This window comes from Dendrobates tinctorius, unplaced genomic scaffold, assembly GCF_039654945.1.
Source record: "Dendrobates tinctorius isolate UK_male_01 unplaced genomic scaffold, ASM3965494v1 ptg000099l, whole genome shotgun sequence".
NCBI lineage: Eukaryota > Metazoa > Chordata > Amphibia > Anura > Dendrobatidae > Dendrobates > Dendrobates tinctorius.
Window position 1 is genome coordinate 1,555,119 of NW_027361767.1, and position 23,461 is coordinate 1,578,579.

The 23,461-nt window shown below is 47.4% G+C and overlaps 2 protein-coding genes across 6 annotated transcripts in view; one reads left to right on the forward strand and one right to left on the reverse strand.

The window, feature by feature from the left end:
• Positions 1–23,349, forward strand: TRMT1 (tRNA methyltransferase 1). 5 transcript variants are annotated; one of them, XR_012234462.1, is made up of 18 exons: positions 63–171; positions 2,207–2,401; positions 2,531–2,586; positions 3,288–3,427; positions 4,030–4,217; positions 5,108–5,223; positions 5,349–5,461; positions 8,720–8,868; positions 8,951–9,034; positions 10,050–10,119; positions 10,196–10,330; positions 13,364–13,446; positions 13,657–13,765; positions 14,111–14,187; positions 14,275–14,394; positions 14,629–14,740; positions 15,143–22,864; positions 23,025–23,349. XR_012234462.1 is itself a non-coding variant. In XM_073587393.1 (17 exons), exons 2-17 carry the CDS (start codon positions 2,187–2,189, stop codon positions 15,248–15,250), a joined length of 1,875 nt encoding a protein of 624 aa, XP_073443494.1. In that variant the 5' UTR covers positions 1–142; positions 2,178–2,186; the 3' UTR covers positions 15,251–23,349. The 5 variants fall into 5 exon arrangements, 4 of the variants coding, with proteins under 4 accessions (XP_073443494.1, XP_073443495.1, XP_073443493.1 ...); XM_073587393.1 differs by having other exon boundaries at positions 1–142; positions 2,178–2,401; positions 15,143–23,349; XM_073587394.1 differs by having other exon boundaries at positions 45–142; positions 15,143–23,349.
• Positions 22,574–23,461, reverse strand: part of MAN2B1 (mannosidase alpha class 2B member 1) — a 27,543-nt gene continuing 26,655 nt past the window's right edge. Inside the window, exon 24 of the mRNA XM_073587390.1 lies at positions 22,574–22,809. Within this exon, the coding sequence (XP_073443491.1) occupies positions 22,685–22,809 (125 nt within the window). The 3' untranslated portion in view covers positions 22,574–22,684. The remainder of the gene's footprint in view (positions 22,810–23,461) is intronic.

Consider the following 23,461-nt stretch of genomic DNA (forward strand, 5'->3'; position numbering starts at 1 on the left):
AATATACAAAAAAAAATCTCCATGGAGAGTAAAGCGCGCCCGAAGGAAGTTTGATCCTCTTCGCTCTCCGTCGGACTTGCGGTTTTGATTGATTAGAGGGCGTCACGTGACGAGTCGGCTGGAGCAAGATGGCGGCGCCCAGGTGAACATGCCGTCGTGCGTGTTAGTGAGGTGATTGTATGAGGGGACCAGGTTGGGGGACGCTCGGCGGAGGTGACAGACGGAGTGTGCCCAGTCTGGAGAGAGGAGACGTGACCGGAGATGTCCGTGTGCGCACAGCGCGCGGGTTTACAGTTGGTGCAAACCGACAACTCCTACCGTGGCCTGACGACCGTCAGCGTGATGAGAGTTGTAGTTTAGAAACAGCTCTACAGCCACAGTGTGTATCCCCTGCTCTGTACAGTATATGGATGACTGTCAGCATAATGTCAGGGACGCTGTGCGCTGCTCTGTTCATTGCCTGAAGGAGACCACGTGACTGATCCATCCCCGGCCACAGACCAACTAGACGTGCACGGCTTACTCAGTGCAAGTGTATTGTGTGAGGCCAGAACCAGTCTAGTCGGATTGTGGCCGGGGGGGGGGGGGTTTGCTATGCATGTCGCGTACTTGCAGTCAGATGATCTGTGACACCGAGGACTCCTCCCAGGACACACAGTGCGCATGATGTGTCCACAAGTCTGCAGTCACACACAGTCACTACCCACTTGTACCTTTAGACTGGACGACCCCTTTAAGTACTGGAGCAGATATTGATTCGGTACTGATGACCGATCCTACGTCAGCCTCGGGCCGCCCTCTTAAGGGAATGTTCGTATAGGGCAGATATCCACAACGTCTTTCAGCACCAGCAGAGTGGAGAGAAAATGTGCAGCGTGGAAGTTTTCCAGTGGGTCAGACTTCATATCAGAGGTGGATTAATTTATGCCCCAGATTTTAATCCTTTGGACTGCAGTTTAGAACTAAAAGAAATTCTCTTCATCCCCTCCCTTCTTATGGTTGAATGTGATTTCTTTTCTTACTCTTAAAGCTCTGGCCGGCAACTCTTCTGCTTCCTGTGACGTGATGATGACAGGGCAGCTCCTTCTCTTCTCACTGTGGACATTGTGTTTATTCACATGATTGAATCATAGGATGGTAGAGTTGGAAGGGACCTCCTGGGTCATCTGGTCCAACCCCCTGCTTAAAGCAGGATTCACTAAATCATCCCAGACAGATGTCTGTCCAGCCTCTGTGTGAAGACTTCCATTGAAGGAGAACTCACCACCGCTCGTGGCAGACTGTTACACTCATTGATCATCCTCTACACTGTGACAGCCCTTGATGTTGGTAGTGACGCTCTGTTGACAGAAGTGGAAGAGAAGGAGCTGCTCTGTCAATGTGACGTCACAGCAGGCAGGAGAATGGCCGTCAGGAGCGGGCTGTGTCTGCCTGAGCCTGGAGAGATTGTGGCATAGCAGAAGAGACAGGTGATTCCCAACTACCTGCCTATAAGTGCTTTGCCCCATATTAAAAAAAATAATTACATCATGGATAACCCCTTTAAGTTCCCATAAGTGTTTGGTGAGTTTTTGACAGTGCAGGTTTTCTGCACTAGTTACCTAACTTGGGCAACCTGTTTTCTTGTTTTTGTGCATTTTTATCTCGTTTTTTTAACTGTCCTTTTTTTTGTTAAACTGCTTTGTTTTGGAAACTTCCTGTTAGCGTTGATAAAACGTTACTGATAACATGGTGCAATTATCTGGTGATTTTCCTCATTTTATTCAAGTCTTTGTGGAGGATCCACAATTAAAACGGATATTTACAGGAAGAGAAAGTGACATGTTGCAAAGAAAAAAAAGCCCTCAGTGTGCACATAGCCTTAGGATAAAAAATCAGTACCAGACCAGGGCATCATTTATAGAGGTCGGATCTCCGTTTGTCTGTGTGTATAATGGATCCATCACAAAAGGTTCTCCAGGTTTAGTAAGAGGATGTTTGTTTTTTACATTCAAGAAAAGGCACCACTCTGGTCCACGACTGTCTCATATTCCAGTGACTGAGCTGCAATGCCAGATGCAACCACGGGCACGAGTGGTCCTGTCCTATTAGTAGAAACCTACATGGAGAATCTCTAGGAACAAGACAGCCCCTAGATCTATAACCAGTGCTACTACTGAAACATTTTTCCCCTTCAGTTCCGTCTGATGTTCTCCATCGCTCATAGGCTCCATTCTCTTCCACTGAGGGCTTCAGTCTTTACTTCCAAAAGTCTGAGAAGGATTTCCTGCGCGTTCATGATGGAGGGGGCTGCACCCTCCCAAGAAGAGACTGTTATCACAGAGGGGAAAGCCAATGTCATCTATCCCAGCGCCAACCAAGTGTTTTATAACCCAGTGCAGGAGTTCAACCGAGACCTGACGTAAGTGGAATCATGCCCTTGAGGGGTTTCACTAATGGGCCGAGATGCATCATAAAGGCAGGGTGATAGTCTGTATATCTTCATCTGTGGATGTGGCACCACCAATATATTCTTCTGTTTTATCCTCAGTTGTGCTGTCCTCACAGAGTTTGCTCGTATGCAGCTGGCAGAGAAAGGCATCGACCGTGAGTATGAGGTTTCTGTAATGCCCCTACACAAGAAGGATTTACTGCAAGGGCGGACTGGGACAGGCCCTTGGACAGGACCTGTGTCTGAGCACACGCTACATATATATGCATAGTCACCACTCACCGTAGTCACACATACATAAGATACACACACATGCGTTGTTAGGATATTTCCATGTTATTTACAGATATGTGATATTCCATTTAAAAAAAAGTATAAAAAGAATATGATTATTGTGATTTCTTCATTTTTTGTTTGGAAAAAAAAGTTACTTTATTTGTATCCCTAAAATAAAATAATGTAGAAGTGTACAGATATATAGATATTTATCTCTATGTACCAGTACATTATGCCTGTAAAGAAGAAGAATGCTGTGTAGATCTTTGAGGATTGACTCTGCCTAATCTGTGCCTCATTCCTGGGCTGTCTACCCACCAAGTTAGAGGTTGTGATTTTGAATTCTGAGATTACTCTTCAATAAATTAAATGCTTAACCACAAAGGCATCTACTGAGCACCGACAGTTCCCAGGGGTCATTCCCCCAATGCGGGAGAAAACAAAATGACCTGTTGTAGTGTCCTGACTGAGATACATGCAGTGCGCCCGACCCCCTTCTTCCACATGGGCCCCTGCACATTTTGGGTTAGAGTCCCTGTCTCTTTATCCTGACGTGTCTGTATTTTCTTTTCTATTGCAGTGGTGGTGCCAGGGGAGAAGGAGCAGCAGAAAGTGGTGGTGGATCTGTCAGACAATGGAGAGGACTGTGAGATATCTGCCCCTGACAATAATCCTGCTCCTACAGAGAGACGCCGTGTGACTGTAGGAGAGTCCTGTCCAGTAAGTGCTGAGTAATATGTCAGGAGGGCATCTCCAAGATCCGTGCCAAATATCTGATTAGCAGTTGGCACAGGATTTTGGCTAAATGGTTTTTCTGCAACTTGTTTTCTTTTAATTAAAAACCGACCCACGGGGGGTAAAGGATCGTGCAGACGTCTGTGGATTTCAGTCCGATCTCAGACCACAATGCACTGAGTGGCCACTGGCCTCTCAACCCGAACGTGACAGTCTCACAGAAACGTATGAAGCTTCAACGCTGAGGTTGGGAGAGCCGCCGGCCCGTCCGAGCATAGGCAGTCAATGCTCGGACCGAGGCACAGACGTCTGCTTCAACCTCAAGAAAGCACAAATAAGTGGGTGCACAAATAAGTGGGTACACACCTACCGAGCTGCTGCCATTCTGCCACCTGCAGCTCCTACAGGGGGCGTCATGTAGCTTTCCAAATGCCTGAATACCAAAACATCCTAGAATAGGAGGCAGCACCTCCAGGACGATACCCCAGGGTGCCATCACTTATGATTGCACTCCTCTTGTTTTTTCTATGTGTTTAGTTCCTCTCACCCTAATCTCTGGACTTTATCTCCCACCGTCTCTCTGTCAGGAGGGGCTGCGGGTCCTGGAGGGTCTGGCTGCATCTGGGCTCCGTTCCATCCGTTTTGCCCTGGAGGTGCCCGGACTGCAGAGCATTGTGGCCAACGACTTCTCTGCCAGTGCGGTGAAGCTGATCAAGAGAAACATCCAGTTCAATGGCGTAGAGCAGCTTGTGACTGCCAGCTATAGTGATGCCAGGTAAGCGTACGGGGTTAATGAAGGGGACTCCAAACCTGAAACTTAAAATCAATAGTTTCCATACGTTCGAATAGACGACAACCGGTGGACAGAGGTGGCACGGAAGAAAGCAGCTAAAATTAGACAGGGATTCACTGATTTAATGTTGGTTGCAATTGGGAGAAAATATATACCTGCCCCAATCCGGCCTTCCTTGCACATGGGAAGATACCCATTTACACTGTTGCCTCATTGCTGTCCCATGTTGGTGCCGAGGAGGCAGATTTTGGACCACTTTCTGGAAGTGTTGCCATTGGAGTGCCAGGTAAAGTATTACTTTCCCGCTATCGCAGCCATTGCTATGGGACGCTGCAGTGATATTTGGGACTCTGCATATACCAATTCCTGTAAGAAACTATGTTCTGACATTGCGGGTGGAGCTGGGCACATATATAATAACATGATTAGCATTCACAGGAATGCGGCTGTGTCACTGACTCGCCTCGTCTGGAATTAGGTATAATTGCTATTTATTCCTTGTGCACTTGGAAACAATGGACACTACGTTCCTGCCATCCTAAAACCACTTTAAGGTGTGTGTATTCCTGCAGCCACCAATAGGGGGGGTGAGGGAGCTTAATGCACATGTCCAGGCCTCACTTCCCTCTGGTGGTGACTGTGTGTATATGTCTAGGCCTCACTGCTCCCTCTGGTGGTGCCTGCGTGTATATGTCCAGGCCTCACTGCTCCCTCTGGTGGTGCCTGCGTGTATATGTCCAGGCCTCACTGCTCCCTCTGGTGGTGACTGCGTGTATATGTCCAGGCCTCACTGCTCCCTCTGGTGGTGCCTGCGTGTATATGTCCAGGCCTCACTGCTCCCTCTGGTGGTGACTGTGTTATTTTTTCTTTAGGATGCTGATGTATAACCGGATGGGAAAACACGATCGCTTCGATGTTATCGATCTCGATCCTTATGGCAGCCCCGCCATGTTCCTGGATGCAGCGGTGCAGAGTGTCGGTGAAGGAGGTAGATTACGACGTTTTCTTTAGGAACCCAGCATTTGCGCTGAGGAGTTCCACCATGAAGGCATCGGTACTGATAGCGATACCATATTCTCACCCCCCCCGTTATGTATTGTGTCTCCTCCGCAGGGCTGCTCTGTGTTACTTGTACTGACATGGCCGTGCTCGCAGGTAACAGCGGGGAGACATGCTACAGCAAATATGGCTCCATGTCCCTGAAGTCCAGATTCTGCCATGAAATGGTGAGAGACGGCAATAGGCATGAGATTTTGGGATCGTCGACTATACATTTACCGACACTCCTGGACCAGTTCATCCACTTCAAATTTATGCTAAGAACCTAAAACTCTGCCCTTCACCTCGCCAAACAGACCTACTTACTTCACCACCCTGATCTCCTCACTAGCCAACAACCCCAAGAAACTTTTTGACACCTTTCACTTCCTCCTCAGGCCAAAAGCACAAGCTCCTATCTCAGACATTTGGGCAGATGACCTGGCCTCCCATTTTATAGAGAAAATAGATTATATCCGTCAGGAAATCCGCTCCCAACCACCAAGTGCTGTGACGCCCATCCCTTCCTGCATCTTCCCTGGCTCACTCTCCACATTTGATCCCATCACAGAAGAAGAAGTCTCCAGACTCCTCTCTTCTTCTCGCCCAACTACATGCACTACCGACCCCATTCCCTCACATCTCCTCCAGTCTCTCTCCAGTCATCACAACTCACCTAACTACAATCTTTAATCTCTCCCTCTCCTCGGGCATTTTCCCATCCACCTTCAAACACTCTATCATTACTCCATTATTAAAGGAACCCGCTCTCGACCCATCCTGCACAAACAACTACAGACCAGTCTCCAATCTCCCCTTCATCTCTAAACTCTTGGAACGCCTAGTCTACTGCCGCCTTACCCGTTACCTCTCCACTCACTCCCTTCTAGACCCTTCACAGTCCAGCTTCCGCCCCCCTACATTCGACTGAAACTGCACTCATCAAAGTGACCAATGACCTTCTGACAGCAAAACATAGCGGTGACCACTCTCTGCTCATTCATCTTGACCTATCTGCAGCTTTCGACACTGTTGACCACCACCTCCTACTCTAGGCTCCAGTCACTAGGCATTAATGACACTGCTCTCTCCTGGTTCTCTTCCTATCTCTCTGACCGTACCTTCAGTGTTTTGTTCTCTGGCTCCACTTCATCTCCTCTTCCTCTCACTGTCGGGGTACCTCAGGGCTCAGTCCTTGGCCCCCTTCTCTTCTCTCTCTACACGGCCCCAATTGGACAGACCATCAGCAAATTTGGCTTTCAGCACCATCTTTATGCTGATGATACACAACTATATACATCATCCCCCCCGACCTTACCCCCGCTGTACTACAGAATGCCAGTGACTGTCTGTCCGCAGTCTCCAACGTCATGTCTGCTCTCTATCTGAAACTCAACCTCTCCAAAACTGAACTTCTTCTGCTCCCGCCATCTACTAACCTCCCTAAATCTGACATTTCCCTCTCCGTGGGTGGCACCACAATAACACCCCGGCAGCAGGCGTGCTGTCTGGGTGTTATGTTTGACACCAACCTCTCCTTCACATCCCATATACAATGTCTTGCACGCTCTTGCCGCCTACACCTAAAGAACATCTCCAGAATTCGCCCTTTTCTCACCATGGAAACAACAAAAACCCTCACTGTAGCATTGATCCACTCCCGCCTGGATTACTGCAACGCTGTATTAATTGGCCTCCCCGCTACTCGACTTCCCCTCTCCAGTCCATACTTAATGCAGCAGCCAGGGTCATCTACCTGGCTAATCGGTACTCGGACGCGTCCGCTCTTCGCCAGTCCTTACATTGGCTGCCCATTCATTATAGGGTCCAATTCAAAGTACTAGTTCTCACCCACAAAGCTCTCCACAGTGCAGCACCCCCCTACATCTCCTCCCTCATTTCTGTCTATCGGCCTATCCGACCACTGCGCTTTGCAAACGACTTTCGACTAACCTCTGCACTAATCCGTACCTCCCACTCCCGACTCCAAGACGTCTCTTGCGCTGTGCCAATCATCTGGAATGCTCTACCCCAAGAAATTAGGACTACCCACACTTTGCACAGTTTTAGATGCTCTCTCAAAACACATCTATTCAGAGCAGCCTATCATGTTCACTAATCAAAGTCATTCTATGTGCAAGTGTGAGTATGTAGCCCATTCACTATCTCTGTCCCCCACCTTCTCAAGATGGCTGGACCATCATTGTAAATACACCATTGTAAATACACACCTGTACTCTGTATCTCCCCCACCTCATTGTAGAGTGTAAGCTCTCACGAGCAGGGGCGGCTTATTTTACTTTAATTATTGTATTGTTAACGTTGTTACTTATGACTTGTGTTTTGAAACTGTCAGGCTATGTGCCCACGTAGCGATTTAATCCGGACACTAAAAACCGGACTCCTTCCCAGAAATCGCGCGTTTTTTTTCCGCGCGATTTCACCACGATTATGTTCGCAATTTTCGCGTGTGATATTCAAGCACTTTCCAAGCGATTTGAAGCATCGCTTGGAAAATGATTGACAGGTTGGTCACACTCGTCAAACATAGTGTTTGACAAGTGTGACCAGCTTTTTACTATTGAGGCCGCCTATGCGGCCTCAATAGTAAGAGATAGAATGTTAAAAATGATAAAAATAAATAAATCGGGGTATATTTACCTTCCGACGTCCCGCACAGTCTCAGCGGCGCTCCCGTTCCCAGCGATGCCTTGCGAGACCTGTAATGACGTTGGTCTCGCGTTGCTATAGCGATCTCACGAGACTACGTCATCACAGATCCTTGCCGCAAGGCATTACTGGGAACGCTGAGGCCAGGAAGGCAGCGCGTGACGCCGGAAGGTAAATATACCCCGATTTTTTTTTTACAGGGGTATGGTGCCCAGGGCCTGGAGGACAGTCTCCTCCTCCACACCGTGGGTACCAACCCCACATGAGACGCTTAACTTCGCGCATGGTGGGCATAGCCACATGCGGGAAGTAAGCGATTCTCATGCATTCCTATGGGTGCGGAATCGCGGCAATTCTTTGCGATTCCGCACAAAAGAATGAGCATGCTGCGATTTTTTTCCGCGATGCGATTCCGCCGCGGAAAAAAGCGCAGCATTAGCACAGCATGTGCGGAATGCCATAGGAATGCATGGGGGGGGGGGCGTTCTGTACACGATTTTTAAACGTTTTTGCGCCGAAATTCGCGGCAAAACTGCTTAAAAATCGCATTGTGGGCACACAGCCTTAAACTGTAAAGTGCTGCGGAATATGTTGGCGCTATATAAAGATTATTATTATTTAACCGGGTCTTCTAGTGATAGACTATTGCTTTTAGTGCCACTAGGTTACGCCATACTCTTGCACAGTCTACGAAGTCTCCCAATTAACATCCTGCACCGCTTCTATTTCCGAGCCCCATTGTAGATGATCCTCGTGTTATTTTCCGTCTTCCCCAGGCCCTGCGTATCCTCTTACACAGCTTAGATCTGCGCGCCAATTGTTACCAGCGTTACATTGTTCCTCTGCTCAGCGTCTCCGCCGACTTCTACATACGGGTGTTTGTGCGAGTCTTCACTGGACAGGCCAAGGTAAAGATGTCCGCCAGGTGAGTGCTGCTCCGGAGACCGCGCAAGTGTATCTATAACTAAAAAATATAACCGTAATTCCCCCCCCATTTATCTCCATAGTAAACAAGCCCTGGTGTACAATTGTGTGGGCTGCGGAACGTACCATCTGCAGCGGATGGGGAGAGCTGTCGCTCATGGAAACAAGTGAGTTGCTTCAATGACTGGGAAATTTACCAGCACTTCACTTTATATAAATCGCTTGAAGCAAGTCAGTAAGGTGAGACTACATATCGAAGAGCTTTGACGGAAGCCTATAAAGCCTCTTAGCCCATGGGAAGCCCTTCTTGAACTTCACACGTCGGGCGCAGGCATATGGATAACACACGAGGCCTTTCAGCCACTTAAACGATCACATAAAGCGTGTTTTCCCGCGCCCATTGGCAGTGACGTAATTGTTGGGTGCCGGTGAGTTGCCACGGCATCCCGGAGCCTACTTAAGACCCCTGCTGCTGCCATCTTTGTACTCCCATGTAGTTCAGTTATAGGCACAGATGGTAATTTCTTCTATATACTGCAGCTCTGTGATATTCCAGTATATAGTACGAGTGGTCAAATGTCCTAGAAGGACTAAAAAGTAAAGTAACAAACAGAAAAAAAGTCTAAGTCCACCTTTGTCCGATCAAAGATAAAATTGTCATTTTTCATTCACTGCATCTACGATAAAAATACATAAAAAAAGCAATCAAAACTTTGTAAATACCCCAAAATGGTACACTAAAAAAAAAAAACAAAAAAGCCTTCAATGGAAAAATAAAATTAATAAGATGAAAATCTTCATATAATATACTAAAAGACTAAAAATAAAGATTCGGGACTCAGAAAACGTCAAAATGAAGAAAAACGTTATTTTTTAAATACTAAAATATATATAAAAAAATGGAGTGATCATGAAGGGGTTAAAGGGTAACTAAACTTTCAGCCAACGTTTGACATGTCGGGCGGATAAATTCTGATTTGGTGGGCAGGTAGCTCTGCGATCCAACGGGGCAGAAGTGATCGGCTGATCCTTGGAGCGTCGAAGGTCTCTACAGTGCAGAATATTGGCTCTAGCCCGAAGTGGCTGATAACAGGGAGCTACAGCGAGTGCAGCTCGGAGTCTGCAGGGCTGCCGGTGGACATTGGTGCTGTAGTTAATGGATGTAACGCTCTCATTTCGCAGTATGAAGTACTCTGCCGGGACCGGGCCTCCCGTGGGAACAAGCTGCGAGTTTTGCCGACAGAAGCACCAGGTAGTGAGACCGCCCGTTATATGGTGGCCGTCAGTCCTGCACCCGCCGCCCCGTGTGACCCTGTGTTGTGTTTCAGGTCGGAGGACCTATCTGGGCCGAGCCCCTCCACGATGTAACATTTGTACAGAAAGTCCTGACCGCGTCAGAGAAAAACCCAAAACGCTTCAAAACCTCGGACAGGATAGAGGGAGTGCTAAGCATGGTGACCGAGGTCAGAGAGCACCCCCTCCTGGACATTCCCCACACTTGCCCGGTCCTGGCAGAGCCATAGGCTATGTGTACACTAGGGTGACCGCAAAAAATCGATGTCGGAATTTTGTCCGTCTGGACCCCACAAAACGATTCCCCTTTCCAGATATTGAGAGAGCCAAAATTTGAGCTCGATCAAACGACGTTAACCCGTGCCGCTCGTCGCTCAAAGTTTGAAAAAATCCAAATTGAGGTATTTTAAGATTTAGGTATTTTGCATAGTCTGTTAGACTATAAAGAATGTGACAACAACATTGCAGAAATAGCCCTGACCAAATTTTCCAACCATTTGTGGTATTTGAATGCAGAGTTGGTGGGATTATCGTTTTTTGATCCCACCATTACAGACAATGAAAAGTTGTTAATGGCTAATAAATTGCTCAGTAGCACAGATGAACCATCAGAGCACGCTAGGGTTGTAAATCCAAAAGTTAGGAAATAAAAATTAAAAGAGGTAGGAAGTAACCGACTTTAACGACCTTCTGACAAAAGATGAAGAACAAAAGCAATATGTCCTGCAAGTTGTAAGCAAATGCCGAGCATTATATTCTGACGTTTCAAAAACTACTTTAACAAAAGCTCTAGAATAGATTAGATAACTATGTAAAATTATCAACTCATGTAGGTTAGCGTGCTCTGATGGTTCATCTGTGCTACTGAGCAATTTATTAGCCATTAACAACTTTTCATTGTCTGTAATGGTGGGATCAAAAAACGATAATCCCACCAACTCTGCATTCAAATACCACAAATGGTTCGAAAATTTGGTCAGGGCTATTTCTGCAATGTTGTTGTCACATTCGTTATAGTCTAACAGACTATGCAAAATACAGTCATATGTAAAAGTTTGGGCACCCCTATTAATGTTAACCTTTTTTCTTTATAACAATTTTGGTTTTTGCAACAGCTATTTCAGTTTCATATATCTAATAACTGATGGACTCAGTTATATTTCTGGATTCAAATGAGGTTTATTGTACTAACAGAAAATGTGCAATCTGCATTTAAACAAAATTTGACCGGTGCAAAACTATGGGCACCCTTATCATTTTCTTGATTTGAACACTCCTAACTACTTTTTACTGACTTCCTGAAGCACTAAACTGGTTTTGTAACCTCATTGAGCTTTGAACTTCATAGCCAGGTGTATCAAATCATGAGAAAAGGTATTTAAAGTGGCCACTTGCAAGTAGTTCTCCTATTTGATTCTCCTATGAAGAGTGGCATCATGGGATCCTCAAAACAACTCTCAAATGATCTGAAAACAAAGATTATTCAACATAGCTTTTCAGGGGAAGGATACAAAAAGTTGTCTCAGAGATTTAACCTGTCAGTTTCCACTGTGAGGAACATAGTAAGGAAATGGAAGAACACAGGTACAGTTCTTGTTAAGCCCAGAAGTGGCAGGCCAAGAAAAATATCAGAAAGGCAGAGAAGAAGAATGGTGAGAACAGTCAAGGACAATCCACAGACCACCTCCAAAGACCTGCAGCATCATCTTGCTGCAGATGGTGTCACTGTGCATCGGTCAACAATACAGCGCACTTTGCACAAGGAGAAGCTGTATGGGAGAGTGATGCGAAAGAAGCCGTTTCTGCAAGCACGCCACAAACAGAGTCGCCTGAGGTATGCAAAAGCACATTTGGACAAGTCAGTTACATTTTGGAAGAAGGTCCTGTGGACTGATGAAACAAAGATTGAGTTGTTTGGTCATACAAAAAGGCGTTATGCATGCGCTGTATTGTTGACCGATGCACAGTGACACCATCTGCAGCAAGATGAGGCTGCCGGTCTTTGGAGGTGGTCTGTGGATTGTCCTTGACTGTTCTCACCATTCTTCTTCTCTGTCCTTCTGATATTTTTCTTGGCCTGCCACTTCTGGGCTTAACAAGAACTGTACCTGTGTTCTTCCATTTCCTTACTATGTTCCTCACAGTGGAAACTGACTGGTTAAATCTCTGCGACAACTTTTTGTATCCTTCCCCTGAAAAGCTATGTTGAATAATCTTTGTTTTCAGATCATTTGAGAGTTGTTTTGAGGAGCCCATGATGCCACTCTTCATAGGAGAATCAAATAGGAGAACTACTTGCAAGTGGCCACCTTAAATACCTTTTCTCATGATTTGATACACCTGGCTATGAAGTTCAAAGCTCAATGAGGTTACAAAACCAATTTAGTGCTTCAGGAAGTCAGTAAAAAGTAGTTAGGAGTGTTCAAATCAAGAAAATGATAAGGGTGCCCATACTTTTGCACCGGTCAAATTTTGTTTAAATGCAGATTGCACATTTTCTGTTAGTACAATAAACCTCATTTGAATCCAGAAATATAACTGAGTCCATCAGTTATTAGATATATGAAACTGAAATAGCTGTTGCAAAAACCAAAATTGTTATAAAGAAAAAAGGTTAACATTAATAGGGGTGCCCAAACTTTTACATATGACTGTACCTAAATCTTAAAATACCTCAATTTGGATTTTTTCAAACTTTGAGCGACGAGCGGCACGGGTTAACGTCGTTTGATCGAGCTCAAATTTTGGCTCTCTCAATATCTGGAAAGGGGAATCGTTCTGTGGGGTCCAGACGGACAAAATTCTGACATTTTTTCCCCCCCATATGAGATCCGGTCACCCTAGTGTACACGTTGCGGATTCTGCTGCGGATCCGCAGCGGATTTGGCCCTGCGGACCCGCAGCGGTGTACAGTACCATGTTAGCCTATGAAAAACAAAAACCGCTGTGCAGACGCTGCGGATTTTTCCGCGAATTACAATCCGCAGCATGTCAATTGTTTGTGCGGATTCCACAGCGGTTTCACACCTTATCATTATGAGGTGTGAAACCGCAGGGCAAAACCGCAGGCTAATCCGCAGATAAACCGCAGGACTTTTGTCCTGCGGATTTCACAAAATCCACAGTGCAATCCGCAACATGTGCACATAGCCATACTCTTGCTCATCCACCAGCTGATGGCGTTTAACCTTATTTTTCGCCAGGAGCTGAATATCCCGTTATATTACACCCTGGACAACCTGAGCAGCACCGTGCGCTGTAACACCCCATCGCTGCTGCAGTTCAGGTGAGTTCCTGCAGCCCTTCCTTATGTTTGCAGCAGCAGCCCTCCCCCCCATATGTCTGAGTCCTGTGGAGTGACGCTGCTGCCCGTGGGCGTCCCTTTCACCCGGGACAGAGGGTCATCGTGTCCCGATTAATAGGACATGAGCAGGATTCCTGGCGGCGGCATCATCTATCGAGCGTGGTACACAATCACTTTAACCCTGTCTTCCAGGTCTGCCCTGCTGCATGCTGGGTATAAAGTCTCGCTGTCACACGCCTGCCAGAACGCCATAAAGACTGACGCTCCACCCTCTGTTATCTGGGACATAATGAGATGCTGGGTGAGCCACTTTGTATTTCTTCATCTGCGCGAATCTGAGGTTATTTGAGTGATGATCGGCATGGCTTCTCTTGTCGGGAAGGGGGAGGGGGTCCTAAATTCCAGTGGTCTTATTAATGGTCGTCATCAAGCAGCAGCTTGTACTGGGTCTTGTAGCTGCTGCAGCACCTCTTTAGGATGAGAAGGGAGAGCTTCGTATTAATGAGTGAGATGAGCCTACTGTCAGAGAGGAAGGAACCTATTAATCTAACATGGGGCCATGTACCAGATTATCAGGATTTAGGGACCATGAAGTGTCAGATTATAAAGGATGTGTTACACGGAGATGTGATTATGTCCCGAACAGGAGAAACTGAATCCAGTGAAAAGGGAGAAGCTATCGGAGAGCTGCCCGGCCCACCACATCCTCGGGGCAGAGCCCAGGTAGGTGTGCGATGCCTCTTATGGCCGTCACAGTCGCACACGAGTCCCCCGTCTTTCCGCTGTCTAATCTGGGGGAATTATTTGCAGGATTGAGGCTAATTTTGAAATCCGACAGGATGCAAATCCCAACTCGCGAAGGTTGGGCTTAAAGAGATTTCAAGAAAATCCAGAGGCCAACTGGGGGCCAAAAGCCAGAGCTAAGGCAGGGTACGTACCGGGTCCGTCACATCGGTCTAATAATGGTACTGGGTCCGGCGCTCCGCTCCAAAACTATGGCGCCTCAGTATTCACCAACTGTTCTGTGCACATAATAGTTGAGGGTCACAGCCACAGTCTGTTCCAGTACAGCTCAGGATGAGGAGGGTTGTAGGTTAATCGGGGGGGGGGGGGGTCTGGTGTCGCTTCATATTGGAATCACTGACTCTGGACTGTCTCCTCCAGGGGAGGAATATCGACGACTCTGGACGATAGGAGGAAACATAATCAGAACAAAAGGAAAGGCGCCCCGGAAGATCAAAGCCTCAAACAGTTCACGTGTAAGAAATACAAGCAGGTGAGTGGCTGGGGCTTGTGGTTCTAGATATGAGCCAGTAATACATGATATGCACCCCTGTAATGTACAGTCCCTGCCGGCAGGGGGCAATATACAGACACCCAGCAATAGATGCTGGAAGAGCAGCCACCATGCAAGAAGGGGGTGTCTGCATTTAGCTCCAGTGCAGCAGAATCTGCATCCATCTTTTCTGACGTGACAGAGTGACTTTTTTTTTTATTTTTACTCGTTCCAGTGAAAAATTGCTATGGTCTTAAGATTTTTGTTGTAAAAATGACTTGGTGAAATGATTGTCGGTACGATTATGGTAGGACCGAACTAGTGTAGTTTAATTGGTTAAAAATTTTAGATCCTGTCCACAACCCGTTAGAATCTGATTTTTCCCGTCTTTGCCTTCTCCAGGGTACCTGTGACTTGGGTGACAGCTGCCGCTACTCACATTCGCTGGATGACTCTGGGGGGTGTCCTGGGACCCCGCTTCCATCAGAAGAAAATACCACAACCGTATGAGGGCGCTGTGATTTATCTACTACACCATGGCTTCTCAGACTGTGGATGGACATTTCTGTTTTTTAGCATTTCATTGGAAAGGAAACACCAAGGTTACTTACCGGTAGCCGGTTTTTCCGGAGCCCATGACGGCACACATGAGAGAGTGGATCCGCCCAGTCAGGACAGGAACCCTACTGAAGATAGAAGGGGCGGTACCTCTCCCTCGCTTCAGTTGGTTTACAGAGCATGAGAGGCCCCCCGGGTTAGTACACAATGTAAAACTATCACCACATTTTATCTAACTAAAAAAGCACCCAAACTATAGTGCACACCAAAAGGAGTGAAAAGGCGGGGAATATACAGGTGCCGTCATGGGCTCCGGAAAAAACGGCTACCGGTAAGTAACCTTGGTGTTTTCCCGTCTCCCATGACGGCACACATGAGACTTTTGTAGAATAAGACACCTTAGGGAGGGACCACCGCTTGCAGCACCCTTCTACCAAAGGTTAGGTCAGTAGAGGAAGGCAGATCAAGGCGGTAGTGCTTAAAAAAGGTGGAAGGTGAGGACCAAGTAGCGGCTTTACAAATTTGTTCAATCGATACCTCAGCCTTCTCTGCCCAGGAGGTAGCCACGGCTCTGGTGGAGTGAGCCTTGATGCCTTCTGGAACCGGAGCACCACTTGCGGAGTAGGATAACATAATGGCCTCCCTGATCCATCTGGCAATGGTACTCTAAGCCCTTTTCTACTACCTTGAAAGGCTACAAAAAGGGACTGATCTTTCCTCCACTGACTAGTTACTGACATATATTGTACTATGGCTCTTCTTACGTCTAATGTATGGAACTTTTGCTCCCCAGGGTTTCTAGGATTGTTACAGAACGATGGCAAAGAGATCTCCTGAGTCCTATGAAACTTTTGGACTACCTTGGGGAGATAGGCCGGGTCTGGTCTTAGAACCACTCGGTCATCCACGATCTGTGTATATGGAGGACATATAGAAAGAGCTTGTAGGTCGCTGACTCTTCGGGCTGACGTTAAGGCTACCAGTAAGACAGTTTTAAGTGTAAGTAGCTTTGGTGACAGTTCTAGTAGTGGTTCAAAGGGATCTTTGGTTAAGGCCTCTAAGACTAGGTTGAGGTCCCAGGGTGGTGTCTTTGGGATAATGACCGGCCTTGACCTGCCACAGGACTTTATGAATCGGGACACCCACCTATTGGCTGCTAAGTTGCAGTTATATAGGGCCCCCAAAGCTGAGACTTGAACTTTGAGGGTGTTAGTGGCTAACCCCAGTTGTAGCCCCAACTGTAAGAATTCTAGGATAGGTCCCACTGGCGCTACATCCCCCAAGGGTTCTCCCAGGAAGTCTAGGAACTTTTTCCATGTTCTACCGTAGATTTGGGATGTTATAGGTTTCCTACTTTTCAACAGGGTGGAGACTAACCCTGGAGAGAATCCCTGGCGACTCAGTAGCGCCCCCTCAAATTCCAGGCTGCTAGATGGAAGCCCTTCACCTGAGAGTGGACCACTGGTCCCTGGGAAAGCAGGTCTGGAATCTCCGGTAGTATCCATGGATCTGTCACTGACATGAGTCTCAGAAGGGAGAACCAAGGCCTTCTCGGCCAAAACGGAGCTATAAGAATTACTCTCGCTCAATCCTCCCTGATTTTCCTGACCACTACTGGGATCATTGTTATCGGGGGGGAAATGCATAGGCCAGGATGAACTTCCAGGGTATTTGTAGGGCATCTACTGCGAAGGGGTTTTCCCTTGGGTTTAGTGAGCAGAACTTCCTGACCTTCCGGTTGTGTGCGGTGGCGAACAGCTCTATTTCTGGTTTGCCCCAGGCCTGAACTATTTGTTGGAAGACTTGGGGGTTTAGGGACCATTCCCTTTGTCTTAGGTGCCTGCGACTCAGGAAGTCTGCCTGTATATTTTCTGCCCCCTTTATGTGCAGTGCTGTGATGGATAACAGATGTTGTTCTGCTAGCTGGAAGAGTAGATCTGATATTTGCATGAGGCCCCGAGATCTCGTTCCCCCCTGGTGATTGATGTAGGCTACTACTGCCTGATTGTCCATCATGACCCGGGTGTGGCGGCCCCGAAGTAAGGGAAGGAAATGTCTCACGTCTTTTTCCACTGCCCATAGTTCTTTTACATTTGAACCGTGATCCCTTTCTAGCGAGGACCAAGTCCCCTGTATTGTGTGGGATCTCAGGTGTGCTCCCCATCCTGAGGCACTCGCGTCTGTTGTAATGATGTCCTCGACTGGTTTTTGCCACGGGACACCGGCTGTTAATTCTTTTCTACCGTCCACCAGAGCAGGAAATCTCAGCCACTGAGAGACATAGTTTGCCTTCTAAATGCCCTTTTAATTGTTTCTGTGCTGACAGAACTTCCCACTGTAGTTGCCTTAAGTGGTACTGCGCCCATGCTACTGCGGGTATGCATGATGTCAGTGAGCCTAAAAGGGACATTGCGTTCCTCAGTGTCATATTTGGTCTTTGTATTGCTGTGCGAGCTAGGCCCCTTGGTCACTTTGCTCTCTGGTAGGAGGCAGCGTTGTTGCTCGGAGTCCAATATCAACCCTAGGAAGGATTGCTCTTTTGCTGGGGTTATCCTTGATTTGGGGATGTTTACTATCCCTCCTATTCCTACTAGAATTGCTATCACTTCCTTCACTTGGTGTGCGCAGTGGGACTCCGACCTACCAATTACAAGAAAGTCATCTAAGTATGGGACGATCACCATGTCCCTGGAACGAAGAAAAGACATTACTTCGGCCATCACTTTGGTAAATACTCTGGGGGCTGTAGACAGGCCAAATGGAAGGGCTGCATATTGGTAGTGTCTCACCTGCCCCTGGACATAGAGCGCTACTCTCAAATATTTTTGATACTCCCGATGGATTGGGATGTGATAGTAGGCATCTTTTAAGTCTATCACTGCCATGAGGCAATGCTGGAACAGGATCTTTGTGGCCGTGTTGATTGACTCCATTTTGAAGGAGCAATTGTCTACCCACTGATTGAGTCTCCTCAGGTTGACAATGGTTCTCCAAGAGCCGTCTGTTTTTTGTATTAAGAAGAGGGGGGAGTAGAACCCCCTTCCTTCTTCTTGCACTGGGACTAACTGTAGGACTTGTTTTTTCACTAGTCCCAAGACTTCCGTCTCCAGGGCCAGCTGTTGCTCTTGGGCTTTCCTTCTGGGTGTCATTATGAAGGTACACCTGGGCGGACGGATGAATTTTATTTTTAAGCTGTCCTTGATTATATTTAGGACCCATGTACTGGGGGAGATATTTGCCCAGTCGGAAAGGAAGAGAGAAAGCCTTCCCCCTACCTCCGGCCCAATGTCATTGGGGAGATTTTTTGGAGGAAGTGGAGGGCCCTTTAAACATATAGCCCGATCCTCTTTTTTCTTTAAAGTCCCAGCTTTTTCTATCTCCCGGGGGACGACCCCTGTTAAATCTCCTCCTCCGAAAGGGCTGCTTTTTAGGTTCTCCCGGAAATCGGGGAAAGCTTTTCTTCCTATCCCCCGCATGTTCCAAAATCTCTTCTAGTTTTTTCCCGAAGAGGAATTGGCCATCACATGGAATGGAACATAACCTATGCTTTGATGGTAGATCTCCGGGACACCCTTTAAGCCACAGGGCTCGTCTTGTCGCATTTGACAGGTTTGCTGCTCTAGCTATCAATCTTGCGGAGTCTGCTGAGGAATCTGCTAGGAAAGCCGCTGCTCCGTGCACCAGTGTCAGATTAGACAGAATTTCGTCCCTAGGAACTCTATCCTTGATCTGATCCTCTATTTGTTGTAGCCAGACCATGAGGGCACGAGCGGTACAGGTACCAGCTATCGCTGGTTTCAATCCACCTGCTGAAGCTTCCCAGATGTGCTTCAGGAAACGGTCTGCTTTTTTATCAAGCGAGTCTTTCAACACGGCAAAGTCCTCTAATGGTAGAGATACCTTTTTTGAGGATCTGGCTACGGCCCCATCAATTTTAGGGACTTTATCCCAGGTTTCTGAATCCTTCTGCTCAAAAGGGTACCTCTTTGATGTGGAAGGTAAGCACCCTGACCTCTCTGGTATGTCCATTCCCTGTCAATTAGTGCTTTTATTTTATCATTTACAGGGAAGGTACGTTTTCGCTTTTCCTCCAGTCCTCCAAACATTACATCCTCTAATGATTTGGGAGCCTTTTCCTCTTTACGGCCCATTGTAGCCCTAATCGCTCTGACCAGCTTTTCCACATCCTCCGTTGGGAAACATGGACGGCCGCCTGTATCGCTGTCCGAGGAGGATTCTGAGGACTGAGTAGAGGAGGTGGAGGGGGACAAGGATCTATCCCGCCCCTTCTGCCTTGGCGAGGCCTCTGAATCGGAGCTCCTTATACGGTTTCTTTTATCTTTCTTTTTAAGGGCTGCCCTTAGTGAACCTTTCACCTCCTGTTGTATTAACTGTTTAAGGCTAGTCACCAAATCAGGGGTCTTCTCTTGTATAGTTTTGTTTATACAGTCAGCGCAGAGGTCTTTCTGCCACTGGTCTGCCAGCGGGTGTTTACATAGGGCGCATTCTCTATTTTTGGTTTTGCTGCTGGCCTTCCTCGACCCCTAGTGATCAAACAGAGAAAATGGAACCCCGTTACCACAAGGGTGACATTCACGTAGATCACTCACCACCGCTGTCAATCAGGGGTACCGATCTCTGAGGCTCCTCAGATGCACTCGTGACGTTTCTCCTGGACATCTCAGAGTCATGCCGGTTGCGTTTATGACTGCCGCTTCCACCACTCAAGTGACTGTTCCTGGTATGCTGGTGGCCCGGCCTGGCATCTGGCGAGAGGTCTTGCCCCACTTCCATCATGAAGCCTTGGGTATGAGTGAGTCTTCTGTGGTCATCCCCCTTTTGTAAGGGGGATCCACTGCACTCTCCGCCTCCTCCGGTTACCCCCACAGTCCCTCCTGCCACCGGGATCTCCTTTCGCTGGCCGGCGTTGTTTGCTATGGGCGCCATCTTGGATTGCCGGCGCCGCCTCCCGTCAGGCAGGCACGCCTTTTTCCCAGCGTGCCCTGCGTGTGACGTCAGAGCGGCACGACCCGGAAGCGGCCGCTCCTGATGCCGCTGTGCTTCCTGGATGCAGCAGAGGGGGAGAGGGTGGCACGGCAGAGCCCCGGGACGTGCTGCTTCTGCGCCCGCTCGGACGCTGAGCCCCCGGGGGACCCGCAGACGGCGCTTCCCGACGTACGGCGCCCAGGACCCTGCCTGTTCTGCCACGCCGGCACGAGAGAGGGGCAGGTACGTGTTCCTCAGTACACAGGTCCCGGTCAGGACAGGAAACCTAACTGAAGCGAGGGAGAGGTACCGCCCCTTTTATCTTCAGTAGGGTTCCTGTCCGGACTGGGCAGATCCCCTCTCTCGTGTGTGCTGTCATGGGAGACTGGAAAAATTACAGTTTTTCTTTGAAAATATATTTTATAAGTGGAAGACGGCCGCCTTGAAATATTTAGGAGTCTTAATACCTGCTGACATTAACGCAACATATGCTCTGAACTAAGTTTTCTGCAGGAGCGGGACAATCTTGGACCTTAAACGATATAACAGACCTCAGCTATCTTGGTTCGGATGGGTAGGAGTGATCAAGATGGAAATCTTGCCCCGATTCCTCTATCTTTTTCAGACGGCTCCTGTGCAGGTCCCGGATTGCTTTTTCAGGCGCCTGCAATCGGCTACCAATAGCTTTATTTGGGGAACTAGGAAGCCGCGGACTCGGTTCTCGGTACTAGTGAGACCCAAGACTAAAGGGGGGTAGGCCTCCCTGATTTTAAACATTATTATCAGGCAGTCTTGCTCTCTAGGATAGTCGATTGGAGGTTTGGCGATGCTCAAACAGTGGGTGTTCTTGGAGAAACTTTTATCGCCCTCTTCTTTGTATTGGCTACCTTGGCTGGGGGGGATCGGACGCCCGCCTGTGTCAAGTTATGCTCCACTCACACAGGTTGTTCTGAGACAGAGCCTACGTGAAATTACGCCTGACCTCTCGATTGAGCAGATTGAGTCCCCTTTTTGACAATCCGGCCTTTCCCCCAGCAATGAATAGATCTACGTTTTTGTGTTGGTCGCGACCTGACGAGGTGGTACTGGGTCAGGTGAGGGATAAACTTGCGGGGCTCTCCGATGTGAGGGGGTTGCGGGGCCCTGGTCAAACGACGCCGCTGTCCTGGCTGGAGTTTCTGCAATTGCGGAGCTTCCTTCTCAGTTTACCATTAGGGGCGCCAACGCCATTTGAGTCTCTGATGCTCCCTACCGAGGGTCCCTCTCATGTGGTTTCGGCGCTCTATGGCCTGGTCTTGAACTCGCTTCCCTCTACTACGCTCGGCTTCATGGAGGCTTGGGAGAGGGACCTGGGGATCACCTTTTCTGAGGCAGATAGTTTAAAAATATTCACTCTCGCGCACAAGATGACAATGTCCAGTCAGTCGCAGGAGAGGAATTCTAAATTGCTGACGCGCTGGTATAGATGTCCCACACTTCTCCATAGAATTAACCCGGAGACCCCGGATACCTGTTGGAGATGTGGATCCGCAGCAGGCTCTATGCTTCATGTTTGGTGGTCCTGTGGTCTCCTGCAACCCTTCTGGAGCTCGGTGTTTGATGCCTTTCATCTGATGACTGGGGTCCGCCATGAGCCCTCCCCCCAAATTGCCCTACTATCCCTGATTCCCAATTCGATAGCTTTGGTTAAAAAGGGGATTCTAAGAATCTGTTTAACGGCTGCCAGAGCGGTTATTCCTCGGCATTGGAGGTCCACTGAGGTTCCCTCCACGGAGGAATGGATATCTGAAATGGAGAGACTTCATCGTCTGGAGTCAATGGTGGCGGTGATGTTGCATGTGAACAGGGGCGCACCTGGTTCCTCTGGCAATCCTTCAAGGAGAGCGCGGGGTTCCTGAACTGGCTACGTACATATTCACAACCCTCAATACGTGGACACTGATGCTATTGGGTCCCCTTTAACCCTCTCCCTCCCTACTCCTCCCTTTCTTCCTATTCCACCCCCCTTCTTTCTTTTTTTTTTCTTTCCTTCGTTCTCTCTTCTCTCTTTTTATCTTGCTTTCCTTCTTCTATCTCTATAACTGCTTTTCTTACAGGTTATTTACTTTGTTTATAAGGTTCATATCTGGAGATGTTTTTCAGGATAGCAAGCATGTATCCTATATATGCCAGAGTCCTTGTTTGGCTATAAGTGTGCTGCTTTTAATGTTTAGCCTTGGACATGGTAAATGGCTCTCTGTACTGCTTTTACTGTTTAAAAAAAAAAAAAAAAACTTCAATAAATATATATTTACTGAAAATATATTTTATTTGAAACCTGTCACACAGAGTACAAGGTGTTAGTAAGGCAGCTGTGGAGATCCCCCCCCCCCCCCCCCATAGGGAGACTGCTGTGATCCACTACTCCCAACCGGCATATTTTCTGTACTGGACGGTAGCCAGGAAGGTGCGGATCTCCATGGGGTTCAGTGTGATGTTTGTGGGGTCCAGGAAGAAAGAATCATCTCCTCGGGGCAAATCAGAAGCTGCAGAGAAAAGAAAAATAGATTAATATTTGAGAAAAATCATCTTCATTAAAAGGTATGAATACTTTTGCAACCATTAGTTTTTAAACTCAATGCATCAAAACTATCCAAAAAGCGCATAGAAGACGATGACAACTAAAGACTTCGACTCAACCAGATGCATCGCTCGGCATAGGAGCTACCGACCAAAAACCGTTTTGTCTTTTTTTCCCTAGGTGGACTGGGTGGTTTGGGTTTTGCAGAGGAGCAAATATAATCCTCTAGAGAAGGTGCCTGCAACAGTGTCTGAGGTTATCACAGCAAAGATTTTGTTTTGATCCATTAAAACCTACATAAAATGGTCACGATTTCCATCTCTTTCCTGAATTTTTTTTTTTTTTTAAATTTGTTTATTAACCATAAGCCGTTATATAATACACACATCCAGTACAAGATGTCAAGTTTGATACAGAATGGATATTAGTTCAGATAACATAAAAACATGAAGCATAATATGTGCATCAATTGTGTGTAAATAAAGCAAACATTACATCAACTGAATCACAGTAGTATTGTGTTATGTTATTTTATTATACCAGTGATAAAACCTGCCTGGCTTCTAAACCCTCCTACCTACATCTACTAAACTATCCCGCAGCCTACATCTATAGAA